We start from the raw sequence: 14,640 nt of genomic DNA on the forward strand, positions 1-14,640 counted from the left end.
ACCACCGACCTTCAGCATACAAGGCAAACGCATAACCTCCATGGTATCTCTCCAGCCCCATGGGCTAATGTACTCTTGCTTCTGTGCTCAGCAGCCACTTCTGGCAGAGCTTGGAACTCCATATTGGGATGGCAGGGATGGAACCTAGGTCAGAAACATCAGGCTTGACCTCCCTCTCCACCTTTTCAGCCCCCCTCCACTTTGCAGCTTTCAAAAGTACCCTTTGGGCTGTTTGGAAAGGAAAATGTGGGGCCCACCCACCTGCCCTTGGCCTTGAGCTAGTCACACCCAGCGCTCTGTCTGGCTTCTCATCACTTTCAGGGAAATCTCAACGGGTCGATAGTGATTACAAGAAGAGATGTGTGCTGCCCCCAGCCCAGAGCTCACCACAGGGTGGTCGGTACCATCCGTACTGAGACGGATGCTCCGGGCCTTGCAACCTACCACAGAGTCCCCCCATGCGCCATTATGGCCTTTATGGGGCATCCTCGGCCCCTGTGCTGAGATTGGGGTGGGCCTGTGGGCAGGATGTGGAGGCCTAAGAGCCCATCTCTGAAGCTTTGGCTCCAAAGGGCTTCCTGGGGAGAGAAAGTCAACAGGATAGCAGTCAGCAAGAGAAATCGATCTGGCAGCGTGGGACTGGGAGAGTGAGAGAGAATGGGGGGAGGGAAATGAGCTGAGATAGCATCTGTTGCTCACCCCACTTTGGAGAAGGGTAAACTGAGGCTCTTACAGTGGCCAAGTAGAAAGAAGTCTGAGGTTTTCTGGGTCTAAACGCCCACCTCATCAGCATGCCCACATCTGGCTCTGCCTGCCTGTCATGGGTCTGGAAAGGAAGCAACTAAACACGGTGCTCAGATGGGGTCCCAGGGATGAAATGGGGTCTGCAGGCTCACTCTTGCCCATGTTACGTTACTCTCTCTGTTTTTTTTCTTGGTGTTGAGGATTCAACCTGTGGCCTTACACATTTGAGCCATGTGTTGTGGGCCCCAAACTCAGGGAAGTCACTTTTTGTTTTGTTTTGTTTTGTTTTGTTTTTGGATCACACCCGGCAGCTCTCAGGGGTTGCTCCTGTCTCTACGCTCAAAAATCACTTCTGGCAGGCTCGGGGGACCATATGGGATGCCGGGATTCGAACTACCATCCTTTTACATACAAGGCAAAAGCCCTACCTCCATGCTATCTCTCTGGTCCCAGAAAACTGATTTTTTTTTTTAAACTTGATTGATTGATTGATTGATTTCTGGGCCACACTCAGTGACGCTCAGGGGTTACTCCTGGCTCTGTACTCAGGCCGGAGGACCACATGGCAGGCTGGGGGACCACATGGAATGCTGGGTATTGAACTGGGTCCCTCTCGGGTCAGCTGCATGCAATGCCCGACTGCTGAGCTATCTCTCTGGCCCAGGAAACATATCTTGAGGGAACCCTCACAGGTGTCAGCCTGTCCATCCATCTGTCTGTCTGTCCATCCATCAGTCTAGGGGTTATTCGGCCAGTTGGGATCAGGCCGAGGGACTCATGCTGAGTCCTGGGAGCCGGGCCTGGAGCCGGGAAACCAGAGGCAGCTTCTGGCTGGGGAGAGCAAGTGTTTATGGGCTTGGAAGGAGGCGCCTCGTAGAGGGGTGACCCCCTCCATTCTCAGGGGCGCCTGCACTTTGAAAGCCCTGCCCAAAGCAGGCAGAGCTGACCGAGGAGCAAGGGATAGGGTGGTGGCCATACTGGTCACGCAAACCCCCCGGGGACCAAGTCTGGCCTCGAACTCAGCTCAGCAACACCCTGGCCCCCAGCCCCATGGTCTCCCCTCTCCCCTGGCTGGGCCGTGGTCCCCCACAGCAGGCACGTGAAGATGACATGTGTCCCTGCAACAGGGGAAGCTTCTGTCCCCCCAGAGCACAGATCTTTCAGAGCAGCCGAGGTTACGTCTCCTTTAAACTTTTTTTTTTTTTTTTTTTTTTTTTTTTTAGATTTTATTTTTAGGATAAGAAAAAAAAAAAAAAAAACTTGGAGGAAAGGCTTTTTAGAAAATTCCTCCGGAGCAGAATTAATGGCTTGTGAACGACAGGGCGGGCAGGACCGGCAGGCTGGAGCAACTTCCCAGCGGGCTCCCCCTCAGCCTCACCCCAAGGGGGCCCCCCTGATGCCATTTTTCCCAGGACCCCCTGGCTGGCAGACGGGGTCCCCATCACAGAACAGAAGATCCTGGAGGTGTCCTGGCACCCTTCCTGGTCCCTTTATTTCTTGGGGCAAAGGGCAGAAAATCTGTCCCTCCCTCTCTCCCCGCAAGGGTTCCCAGTTTTAATTTTAAATCTATTTAGGGATGCAGGTCACCCCATAGTGATGGAAAGTTAAGTAACCCTAGAAATGTCAGAGGGATGGCTCGGCCTGGGGGGACCTCCCTATTCCTTTTGTTACTATTGTGTCTCTCTCTTCTCTGGGGTTGGAAAGGGGCATGCATGGACCAACGCACACTTTCTAGGACTGTACCCCAGTTCATTTACACGGGATGAGGTTGGGCCTGGGACCTCCTCCCTACCCCCAAGACTGAACCAATTATCCCCCAATCACTGGCTGCTCTCAGCTCTAGTCTCAAAAAAGGCAGGTCCTCGCCTCTGTGCCCGAACCTCAGTTTCCCCATCTGTTGCCACCAGATCTCATTGGCTGCCAGGGCACTAGTTGGTACTCGACTAAGCCTAGCTTGGTGACTAGCTGTGGTCATATTGACTCAGTTTAACAACCTCTGTGGCTTCTCCCAGATGTCCTGTGATGTCTGGGAAGGTCACTGAGGTGAAAGGGAGCTGCTCAGGCAATGGGCCTAGGTCGTTCTGCCACGGTGAGCATGCACCCTGCTTGCTCTGTGCCATTCTTCCTCCAGATCTCCCAGGTCTGCGTGCAGCTAGCTACCTTCTGGAAGGCACTTCCTGCGGGGCTGATTTGCATTTTTTATGCAAAGTAGCAAGAACCCTGAAAGACCGCCAGACCTGGGAGGGTGGGAGTCCTTGCACAATGATGCACTCAGACGCCCCTGGTCTCCAGGCCCATGTGTCTTGTGGGCAGAAGAGGGGGGGGGAGAGAAGCAGTGTGCAAGCAATGAGGGGGTTCTCCATCTGCGGCCGGCTGAGCTTCTGGGGTTCCTGGGAAACCCCGTGGCTGTGTGGGGACCCCTTAAGCTGGGGTTAAGAGGGCTCCTGGGGTCAGTGGGGAAGTTGAGACAGGGAATGCCCTGGGTGGTCTGCACCCCTGAGAGCCTGACCTTGTCCTTCCTTGACCCTGCCAATCTATCTGGTTCCCATCTACCCCAATCTCTCCCCTGGGGCTGCTGGGGGGACTGAAGAGGATGCAGATTTTAGGGTCAGATTTGCTGTGGCCCACGACGGCAGCTGGGCACACAAAGCAAAAAACGAGACTTTAAAGTTGAGTCTGGGGGCCCTGAGCCCCCCACCATTCCATCTGGAGACCTGATTTATTTTATTTATTTATTTATTTATTTATTTATTTATTTATTTATTTATTTTTTATTTTCTAGCTGCAGCCAGAGCAGCTGGAGTGCGGGGCGGCCCACCTGCAGCACCCTCTCTCCGTCCTGCAGCCTCTGAAGGCTACACCCGTGTTCCGAGCCCCGGGACTCTCCTCTGTGGCCGTGGCCAGCGTGGGCAGCTACACGGTGGTTTTCCTAGGCACAGTCAATGGACACCTGCTCAAGGTGGGCTGTAGGGTTCACAGGGAGAGGGAGTTGGGGGGGGGGGCCGGAAATCTCATTCCCTACTGGTGGGTGCAGAATGGACCTTGTGGGGTCTTCGGGCTCCCGGCACGCCTCTGTCGGGAAAGTCGGCTGTTGGCCTGGCTCCACCGAATACCAGACCCTCATAATTGACTGATCCGATAAATCAATTCCCTCAGCTGCTGGGGAAGATGCCGGAGCCTGGAGAGGGATGGGCTTTTGAAGCCCTAGTGGCCTGGCCCAGGGCACTTGCTGATGCTCTGGCTGGGGGCAGACGGCTGGGCCGAGGGGTGCAGTGCACTCAGCCCCGTGCCTGCCCCCCCCCCCCAGATAAACCTGAACGAGAGCATGCAAGTGGTGAGCAGGCGAGTGCTGACCGTGGCCTATGGCGAGCCTGTGCATCATGTCATGCAATTTGACCCCACGGATTCCAGTTACCTCTACTTGATGACCTCCCACCAGGTAAGGCGCCCGGAGAGTCATGGGCAGTCCCCCACAAAAGCCCCCTTCTTCCTAGCCTCAGTTTCCCCAGCCCTGTTGACTCCCCAAGAGCCGGGGAGCAGCAGTGAGCTGGGCACTCCTGCCCACAGATGACCAGAGTGAGCGTGGCCGCCTGTGCCCTGCATGCTACCTGCACAGACTGCGTGGGAGCCGCCGATGCCTACTGTGGCTGGTGCGCCCTGGAGACACGGTGAGTCCCGGGCTGCTAGGGGCCACTGTGTCTGGGGGGGTCTGTCCACCTGTGCTGACACCCCTCCATCTTGCAGGTGCACACTGCAGAGGGACTGCGCCAATGCCAGCCTGCCACACTTCTGGACCAGTGCCAGCGAAGGCCCAGGCCGCTGTCCCACCATGACAGTGCTGCCAGCAGAGATAGATGTGCGCCAGGAGTATTCGGTGAGGGGGGGGTGTCCGATTATTTGGGGGAATACCCACTGAAGCAGGAAGGAGTACCTATAGGAAAGAGGTACTGGGGGGCACAGAAATACCTATAGGGGTAGGGGTGCTGGGTGCAGGGGTACCTATGGGGGGCAGGAGAACTGGTGAGGGATCAGGAATATTTGGGGGTGCAGGAGTGACCAGTGAGGGGGACAGAGTATCTGTGGGGCAGGGGTCTCAAACTCTCGGCCCGCGGGCCTTTTGTGGCCCTCCGTACAACATGTTATGGCCCGCGGCAGGCCTTCAAACATCGCAGAATAAAAATCGCATTAGTAAGAAAAAAATCGCATTAAACATTCGCATACCCCAAGCAGTTCCATTCAGGGTATGCAAATGTTTAATGCGATTTTTTGCGAATTTTTTCTTACTAATGCGATTTTTTATTGCGAATATTTGGTAAGCGAAATTCCTTATGCGGCCCTGCCTCACCCCGACTTTGCCTCCTGTGGCCCCCAGGTAAATTGAGTTTGAGACCCCTGCTGTAGGGGGATATAGTGCCACCATCTCCGTGGCAATTTGTGCAGCTCTGGGACACCCCATTTTACAGACGGGGGAACCAAGGCCTGCAAGGTTCCTTGTAGGATGCGGCTGTCTGTTCCCTTACTTCTCCTAGTGTTGCCAGGTGGGGTGGGCTGCTCTGCCTCTGCCCTCTACCTCTGTCTCAGCCATGGGGGTCTCTCTCTGTGCCCCTCCAGGGCATGATCCTACAGCTGTCCGGGAGCCTGCCTGACCTCAGTGGTGTGGAGATGGCCTGCGACTATGGGAATGGCATCCGAACGGTGGCCCGAGTGCCTGTCCCTGCCTTTGGCCACCAGCTAGCCTACTGTGACCTCTTACCCCGAGCCCACTTTCCACCCTTCCTGCCCCACCAGGGTGAGTGTCTTCTCCATGGGGACCTGGGGGTGGTGGTGGCTGCATCTCGGGGCTGGAAGGTGAGTGGAACCCCTCGCCCCTATAGACCACGTGACTGTGGAGATGGCCGTGAGGGTCAGTGGGCACAGCATCGTGAAAGCCAACTTCAGCATCTACGACTGCAGCCGCATCGGGCAGGTGTACCCGCACACAGCGTGAGTGATGGGGACTGGTGGGCAGGGGCCAGGGGTGTCCTAGGGACTCCTCGGATCCCCAAGCAAAGTCAGCCCTTGTATGGATAACTCGATGCCCCACTTGGCCATTTTCTCCTTGCATGGGAGAGCTCCCTTCATCCAATGTGTCCCACCTCCTCCTGGCCACTCTGAAGATTTCTCTGAGCTGGGTCTGGAATGAAGGGGTGGTAGTGCGGGGATCCACGCGTCTGAAGCCCCTTGTCTTCCAGCTGCAGCAGCTGCCTGTCCGCGCAGTGGCCTTGTTTCTGGTGCACTCAGCAGCATGTTTGCGTCTCCAACCAATCCCTGTGTGAGACATCCCCAAACCCCATGGTAAGCCCATGCCCCATGCTCTCCCAAGATTTGTCACCTCTGTGGTCCTCTGGGGGCTGTTTTCTTTGACTGTTTGAGAATATCTTTTTGTTTTGTTTTGTTTTGTTTTTGTTTTGTTTGTTTTTTGCTTTTTGGGCCACATCTGTTTGACGCTCAGGGGTTACTCCTGGCTATGCGCTCAGAAATCGCCCCTGGCTTGGGGGGACCATATGGGACACTGCCGGGGGATCGAACCGCTGCCCGTCCTATGCTAGCGCTTGCAAGGCAGACACCTTACCTCTAGCACCACCTTCCCGGCCCCCTTTTTTTTGTTTTTTGAGTCACAAAATACCCCGGTGGCGCTCATGTGTTACTCTTGGCTCTGTGCTTAGAAATTTCTTCTACGGACTGGAGTGATAGCACAGCAGTAGCGCATTTGCCTTGCAAGTGGCCAACCTGGGATGGACTCAAGTTCGATTCTTAGCATTCCATATGGTCCCTTGAGCCTGCCAGGAGCTATTTCTGAGTGCAGAGCCGGAGTAATCCCTAAGCGCCTCTGAGTATAATCTAAAAACAAAAACCAAAATAAATTCCTCTGGCAGGCTTAAAAATTACTTCTGCTGGGGATCAAACCCGGGTCGGTCATGTGCAAGGCAAACATCTTCCCCGCTGTGCTCTTGCTCTGTCCCCTGTGTTGGGAACATTTTCACATCACCATTTCTGTCCTTGGCATGGACGAAGCAGCTGTGCTGAATTAAGCATGTGGCCTTACATGGTATAAGCCCCTTCCTGTGAGTGTTGCACAGACCCTGCTTCCCTCCTCCCCCCGCAGTTCCTGTTCCTGGGCATTAGTCCTAGGAGACCAGCTCAAGGTCCTTGGCCACTATGGAGGGGCTCCACTGCCCTCCGAGATGGGCATGCTTGTTTTGGCACCTTCCTTCACTGGTCCTGTCCCATGTGCCCTCAGCATTGTAGCTTGATCTTGGGGATCATCAGGGTGGTGGGCCTTGAGGTCCAGGACTTCTGGACTTGAACCTCTGGAGCAGTTTGGAGCCCACTTTCTTCTTCTGCTACCCCCAGATAAGATCTGGATGATGGCCCTGTCTTGCTCTCTCTGTGGGAATGGGGGACCCAGGGCTGGGGTTGCCATGTCTGTGTCTGAACTGGAGGGGAGTTTCAACAGATTTTCTTAAACTTTTTCCCCTTGCACCCCTCGTTTTACCTGAGTGACAGTTGCACCTTTGATTTTTGATGTGTCTAGTTCTGTATTAAATTCTGGCCTTGCACACTCAGAAGCCTCTTGAGTGTTGCTCACGTTTTTTGTGCCCCTACTCCCAGTCAGTTTCTGAACTCCATGTGGGGTGGAGACGCACAGCAGAAGGTGGGAGCTGAAGGTTAGTGGCCTCGGATATCTATATCCCCCGATCCTGGTTGTGGGCTAGCAGGGCTAAGGCCTAGACCTCCAGGCTTTGCTTCTAAAAAAATAGGTTTAATTATGTGGGATGCAGATGCGGTGCTATGTACTCATCAGGGGTTGGTTTCTGGGATGCATTCTATTGGATTTCCCCCCCCCCCCCCATTGGATTTTTTTTTTTTGGTTTCGGATTCAGGGTCACACCCGCAGTGCTCAGGGGTTACTCCTGGCTCTGCCCTCAGGAATTATTCCTAGCAGTGCTCAGGAGACTATATGGGATGCCAGGGATCAAACGCAGCCTGCTGCATACAAGGCAAACTCCCTCCTCACTGTCTTGTCTCTCAGCCACTGAGCTGAGTTTTCTTGTAAGAGAACTTCTGTTTTGTTTGTTTGTTTTTTCACTTTTTTGCTTTTGGTTTGTTTGGTTGGTTGGTTTTTGGGCCACACACGGTGACGTTCAGAAGTTACTCCTGGCTATGCGCTCAGAAATCACTCCTGGTTTGGGGATCTAACCACAGTCTGTCCTAGGTTAGCCACATGCAAGGCAAACGCCCTACAGCCTGCACCACCGCTCCGGCCCCTGAAAACCTCTGTTTTTGCCCAAAGATTTGCTACCCAGGCCTGGGATGTCCAGTGGGATCCTGACACTCTGGAATATATTGACATTGGTTATCAGACATCACTGGGGGACCCTAATCTTATAGCAGGGCTGGGCGTAGTCTGAGTGAGGCCCTGAGTGCCCACAGAACTGAGTCTCTCCATGAAAGCAGGTTGCTGCTCATTTTTCCGGTAGTACCACTGACGCAGCCCCTCTTCCTGGGGTGCCCTGGCCTCTAGCACGGACCCTTCTTGGAAGGCAGCCCTGAGCAGAACTCTAGGGCTCAGCCTCTTAGCTGGTCTCAGAGTACCTTCTAGGCACTGGGCGCCTGGTTTGCCTACGGCAGGTGGCAGGTTCTCAGCAGACTCTGTACCTGGGCTGAAGCCTGTGTTCTGCCCCTCCTGCCCCAGATGCACCTCAGCAGCAGAGGAGCCAACAGGGCTTTGCTTGGTTCGAGGGGCCGGTGAGTTGGAGAGATGGAGTTGCTGGTGCTGGGAGGAGGCCAGTGGTCATGGAGAGACCCTGAGTCTCTTTTCTGGACTTTGGACCACTAGGACGACTGTGCTTTTTGTGTGTGTGGGGGGGGGTCCTTCTGACCCCATCCAAGGATTGTATATGCAGAAGGGGTTCAAAGCATGCTTGCCTAAAGCCTCTTGTACTCGGGGGGCCGGAGAGATAGCATGGAGGTAAGGCACTTGCCTTGCATGCAGAAGGTCGGTGGTCTGAATCCCAGCATCCCATATGGTCCCCCGAGCCTTCCAGGAGCGATTTCTGAGCATGGAGCCAGGAGTAACCCTGAGCGCTGCCTGGTGTGACTCAAAAAAACAAAATAAGGGCCGGGTGGTGGCGCTAGAGGTAAGGTGCCTGCCTTGCCTGCGCTAGCCTTGGATGGACCACGGTTCGATCCCCCGGTTTCCCATATGGTCCCCCAAGCCAGGAACGACTTCTGAGCGCATAGCCAGGAGTAACCCCTGAGCATCACCGGGTGTGGCCCAAAAACCAAAAAAAAAAAAAAAAACCCAAAACAAAATAAAAAGGGGGGGGCTGGAGAGATAGCATGGAGGTAAGGCGTTTGCCTTGCATGCAGAAGGTCGGTGGTTCGAATACCGGCATCCCATATGGTCCCCCGATCCTGCCAGGAGCGATTTCTGAGCATAGAGCCTGGAGGAACCCCTGAGCACTGCCGGATGTTACCAAAAAAAAAAAAGCCTCCTGTACTCTAGGGAGACCTCACCGTAGCTTTTTTTTTTTTGGTTTTTGGGCCACACCCGTTTGACGCTCAGGGGTTACTCCTGGCTATGCGCTCAGAAATCGCCCCTGGCTTGGGGGGACCATATGGGACACCGGGGGATCGAACCGAGGTCCGTCCTACGCTAGTGCTTGCAAGGCTGACACCTTACCTATAGCGCCACCTTCCCGGCCCCTCACCGTAGCTTTTATTGAGTACCCTGGTAGGCTCAAATCTATCTAAGGTGTTAGGGTAGAAGTCAGTTTGCTCTTTGGGTCCTGACCAGAAGTCTTGAGGCTGTGTGATCTTGGGTAAACTATCGAACCTCTCTGGGCTGTCTCCCACGTGTCAAATGCACTAACTTCCTGGCCAAAAACCCTCTCCCTTTCCCTCTCCTTCTTCCTTTCCCCACCCCTCCCTTTTTCCTCTCTCTTTCTCCATTCTCCTTCTCTCCTTCACCTCTTCTTTCTCCCCTTTCATCCCCTCCCTCTCTCCTCCTCCCTTTCTTCCTCCCCCTTTCCCGCTTTCCCCTTCCTTCTCCCTCCCCGCTTCCCCAGGCTCCTGGTGTCTCTCCAGGCACAGGTTTAGCTCCTCTGAAATGCTCCTGCCCCGCCTTGTGCTTTGGTGCAGAACTCTCAGGACTGTCCCCAGAGCCTGCCCACCCCACTGGCCCCTGTGCCCACAGGTGGTTCTCAGAGCATCCAGGTGCCTGTAGCCAACGCCGCCTTCTTCCAGGTAAGTGGGAGAGGCTTCCGGGTACCACTATGCGCTGGTTTTTTGTTTTGTTTTGTTTTGTTTTGTTATCAGTTTTTTGCAGGTTCTCCAAGAAAGTCCCCCTCATTGTTTGGGTCTGAGGCATGGAATGGGTGGTCAGGTCCAAGCTGGCAGCAGCCACTGAGAGCTCCCCCCAAAAATGCCCAACAGGCCACTTGTCTGCTGACCAGGGACTGGACACTGGGGTGATTTTACAAGTCCCCATCTGCCCTGCATTCAGTCCTGAACCTGTAGATGTGAAGGTCACCCTGGGGCCACCTATCTAGTTTCCTGCTTTGACATCTCTCTTAGAGCTAGGGCCCTGGACACCCCAGAAGGGAACAGGGTGACTAGAATCCAAAGCCTGGACTCCCCAACAGGTGCTCATTCCCCACCCACTCCTTTCCCTCATGCCCATCTGGGTGGGGGGCAGGGATGCAGCCCCTTGGGGGGCCCTCCTGGGTGAGAAGCGTTGACGAGTCCTGGCTGCACGCCAGCCACCCCCTCCCCAGCTCCTGGGACTTGCCATCTGTTGCCTGCTTGGGAACTGGGGGCCTGTGATGGCTGTCACACGTGGAGGCCACGTGCTGGCATCTGGGACGTGCTGGGAACTTGGGGCTCCGTGAGGGGCCTGTGGAGACAGGGATACGTCTCCCTGAGGGTCTGGGTGAGGAGGCCCCGTCCTGGCTGCTGCTTAGAAGTGATCACTTGGCTGCTTACTGGGCCATGGTGAACCCTGACCTGGAAGTACTTCTAGAAGAAAAGTGCTAGTAGAGCCCCCTGCCTGGCTGTAAAACCCCATCCCCAAAACAGGCTTGACCCACTGGGCTGAGCTCAGGGACACAGAGGACATGCCTACCTTTCAGCCCAATGGACTAAGGGGCATTAGCAGGGCCAGGAGGGCTGATCCACTCTGCCCCAGTGTCTGATGTGCCAACCACAGCAACATAAACAGGAAGTTGGGCCACATGGCAGCTGGGGGCCAGGCCAGCACACATCCAGCTGACTTTGTTCACTCAGCAAATGTTTACTGTGGTTATTTCACAAAGGGCAAAGCAGGAGCTCTCTCCTAGGGAGCGGATATCTCCAGGCATGATGGCTGTCCAGGAAGGAGGGGTCACACGGCCACTCTTGAATATCCGTCACCACGTATGGATGGAGTTAAAGCAGTGGGGTGCCCTGCCTCTTATGCCTTCTTGATCTCTTCTTTCATAGGACACACCCTTAGACTGTAGCTTTGGGCTCCAGGAGATCTTCGAGGCCGTGTGGGTGAATCAGACAGCCGTGCGCTGTGACCAAGTGGTGGTGAGACCTCTGGCCCTGCAGCCCTCTGTTTTGTTCTTTCCTTTCTTCTCACATATGACCCTCTTGTTCCTGGGACTGTCTCCAAACCAACTCTGTAGAGTGCAGGCCAGTCCGTTGCATGTTCTTGCTCTTACCCTTCCAGGGATTTCACCCACCCGCATGCTCCTTTGCATGTATACCCCTCCCTCTGCAGAAAAAAAAAATCCTGCCCATTCATATGTTCATTTCTGTGCAGAACACAGACCAGGCCCTTCCACATTCTTCCTCCTTCTGCAGAGCACAGACCCCCACACATGTATTTCTTTCCTCCTCTGCAGAGGACAGAGCCCCACAACCCACAAGCTCTGACCTTCCTTTGCAGCTACATACCAACCAGAAGAGCCAGGTGTTTCCACTCCGTCTCCAGCTGAAGGGGCAGCCTCCCCGCTTCCTGGACAGCCCTGACCCCATGACAGGTGGGAGCCCCCTCTATTCCCTCTTAGCCACAAGAGACTCAGACACAACTGGCAGGGTGGGGCTTAGCTTTGGGTATGTGTCACTCCTCTGGGTATCTCGATGAACTCGGCAGCCCTAATCCCTTCTGCACCTTGGAGAGGACATAGGCCCCGTGATAGGATCTGGGGGTGATGGGGGCATTTGCTGAGAGCATGAGTCAGAGTAGCCTCAGATGGAAGTTAGTTTTAAATCAACTCAATTCTTCAGGGGCTGGAGTGATTGCACAGTGGTAGGGCATTTGCCTTGTATGTGGCTAACCCAGGACAGACCTCAGTTCGATTCCCCAGTATTCCATATGGTCCCCCAAATCAGGAGCGATTTCTGAGCGCATAGCCAGGAGTAACCCCTGAGTGTCACCGAGTGTGGCACAAAAACAAAACCAAAATTTTCCAAGGGCCTGTCTCTGGGGAGCCTCAAACAGCCTTTGTGGACCTGGAACCCCTACATTCCCACCATGAAGATTCCAAAAATCAATGCATAGACCACAACCCCAGGGCACCCTCTCTTCATCCCATGAAGATTCCAAAAGCAACACACACACACACACACACACATCCCAGAGCCCCAGGGAACCCTCCCTGGACACCTCTCTCTGTCTCTTCTTAGAGTCTCTGGGACTCTGGTACCCAATCACTGGACCCCCATCAGGATTCAATATACTTAGGTCCATGTGTGAGTCCCAGCCAGACTAGAAATCTCAGAGACTGAGAGACTGTGATTGTAGACAAACCTCTTTCCCTCTCTTGAGTCTTTGTCTCTTCTCTGTTGAGTGGGACTTATGAGTCGAGCCCCCAACAATAGGCATGTGGGGAGGGTAATTTTATTAATAACGACCAGACTATCTGGTAGTTTTATCAAGATTATGTCAATAGGGGACAGAGAGATAGCACAGCAGTAGAAGCGTTCGCCTTGCATACAGCCAATCTAGGATGGACCTTGGTTCGATATCCAGCATCCTGTAGGGTCCCCCGAGCCAGGAGCGATTTCTGAGCGCATAGCCAGGAGTAATCACTGAGTGTCAGAGGGTGTGACCCCCCCAAAAAAAAAGATTATGTCAATATTGTGATGATATTACTGGAGATACTGGAGGCCGCCTGGTGTTCCCAGGTTGGGAGGCAGGAGCTGAGACCCTGATGGAACCCTTAGAACCTTAGAATCATGACTGCTGCTGGAGCAAGAGTACAGAGGTAAGGGAGTGCCTGAGTGGCTGCTGGTTCTCTCTCATCACCCCAGTGGAGGTCTACAACTGTGCCATGGGCAGTCCCGACTGCTCCCAGTGTCTGGGCCGCGAGGATCTGGGTCACCTGTGCATGTGGAATGACGGCTGCCGCCTTCGGGGGTCTTTTCAGCAGCCCCTGCCCACCATCTGCCCTGCCCCTGAGATCCGCACGGTAAGCCCCCACCAGGCTGGGAACTTGTGGCACCTTCAGAGCCTAAACACATGCACACATGTCCACACTAAAGGCATACACACAGGTGTGTCAGATGCTGGTACTCTACAGCGTTGGGCCCCAGGACAGTGACTTCATAGGGTGCAGGACTGATGATAACAAGAGACAAAACTGGGACTGGAGAGATAGCATGGAGGGAGGGCGTTTTGCCTTGCATGCAGAAGGACAGTGGTTCAAATCCCGGCATCTCATAGGGTCCCTTGAGCCTGCCAGGAGCAGTTTCTGAGCGCAGAGCCAGGAGTAACCCCTGAACACTGCCTGGCGTGACCCACAAACAAACAAAAAGATAGCAATAGGGTGAAACAGGTGCTCTTCTCAGGCCAGGATGTGGCACATGTGGTCAGACACGGCCCCTGAGTATGGCTTTGCCCGCTCAGACTCTCACACCCACTGTCCAGTTCTCCAGAAGTCTCCCCTGCCTGCTGCATCTGTCTCAGCCCCATCACTCCTCTGTCCCATCTCCCGACAGATCGAGCCCCTGAGTGGCCCCCTAGACGGTGGCACACTGTTGACCATCCGCGGCAAGAACCTGGGCCGGCGGCTCAGTGACGTGGTCCACGGTGTGTGGATAGGCAGCGTGGCCTGTGAGCCACTGGCCAATAGATACACCGTGTCAGAACAGTAAGTCACCTGGGCTTGAGCCACCATTCATTTCCTACTCCTTGTGGATCATACAACTCCTAGAAGCTCCAGCTGTGTCCTGTAAGGCCCTCTTTTTGAAATGCTCCCCATCCTCCAGGAAGCCCCGTCTACCCTCTACACAGGCCCTGCTGCCTAGAAACTTGCAGTTAAAAAGTTGAGTGAAGGACCCAGAGCGGTGGCGCAGCGGTAGGGCATTTGCCTTGCACGCGCTAACCTAGAACAGATCGTGGTTCAATCCCCTGGTGTCCCATATGGTCCCCTAAGCCAGGAGTAACCAACCCATGAGCATCACCTGGTGTGGCCCCAAAACCAAAAAATAAAAATTGAGTGGAGGGTTGGAGAAGGACAACACTTGCTTTGCACGTGGCCAATCTACCTGGATTCCATCCTCAGCATTCTGTATGATCCTCTCAGCCTGTCTGGAGTGATCCCTGAAAGTAGATAGAGAGGAAGGGTGGGGATGTAAGGAGAGAGGGAGGGTAAGAGAGAAAAGGAAAAAAAAGAAGGAAAGTTGGGAGGGGGTTGTCTGCAGCTGGGGTGTCTTTGAGCTGGGCTCCTTTCTAGAGTTTTCCCTTGCAAGCCCATCTAGGAGCCCCATATAGGGTCTCCTAGTCAGAGAACTCCCAGGGGGTCCTTTAGACCATCATGGCTACCCTCCCTTGTAGCTGCAGAATCATGGGGAAATCATAGAGTGGGG

General features: G+C 54.5%; 1 protein-coding gene across 1 annotated transcript in view; it reads left to right on the plus strand.

Annotated features, from left to right (window-relative positions):
• The window catches only part of PLXND1 (plexin D1), a 41,207-nt gene that overhangs the window by 12,786 nt on the left and 13,781 nt on the right, over positions 1-14,640 (plus strand). Inside the window, exons 2-13 of the mRNA XM_049766352.1 lie at positions 3,527-3,703; positions 4,052-4,183; positions 4,312-4,412; positions 4,489-4,618; positions 5,356-5,533; positions 5,619-5,727; positions 5,976-6,078; positions 9,928-10,032; positions 11,266-11,355; positions 11,717-11,810; positions 13,084-13,241; positions 13,771-13,922. Of these exons, the coding sequence (XP_049622309.1) occupies positions 3,527-3,703; positions 4,052-4,183; positions 4,312-4,412; positions 4,489-4,618; positions 5,356-5,533; positions 5,619-5,727; positions 5,976-6,078; positions 9,928-10,032; positions 11,266-11,355; positions 11,717-11,810; positions 13,084-13,241; positions 13,771-13,922 (1,529 nt within the window). The remainder of the gene's footprint in view (positions 1-3,526; positions 3,704-4,051; positions 4,184-4,311; positions 4,413-4,488; positions 4,619-5,355; positions 5,534-5,618; positions 5,728-5,975; positions 6,079-9,927; positions 10,033-11,265; positions 11,356-11,716; positions 11,811-13,083; positions 13,242-13,770; positions 13,923-14,640) is intronic.

Source organism: Suncus etruscus, chromosome 20 (genome assembly GCF_024139225.1).
Source record: "Suncus etruscus isolate mSunEtr1 chromosome 20, mSunEtr1.pri.cur, whole genome shotgun sequence".
In the NCBI taxonomy this organism is placed as follows: Eukaryota; Metazoa; Chordata; class Mammalia; order Eulipotyphla; family Soricidae; genus Suncus; species Suncus etruscus.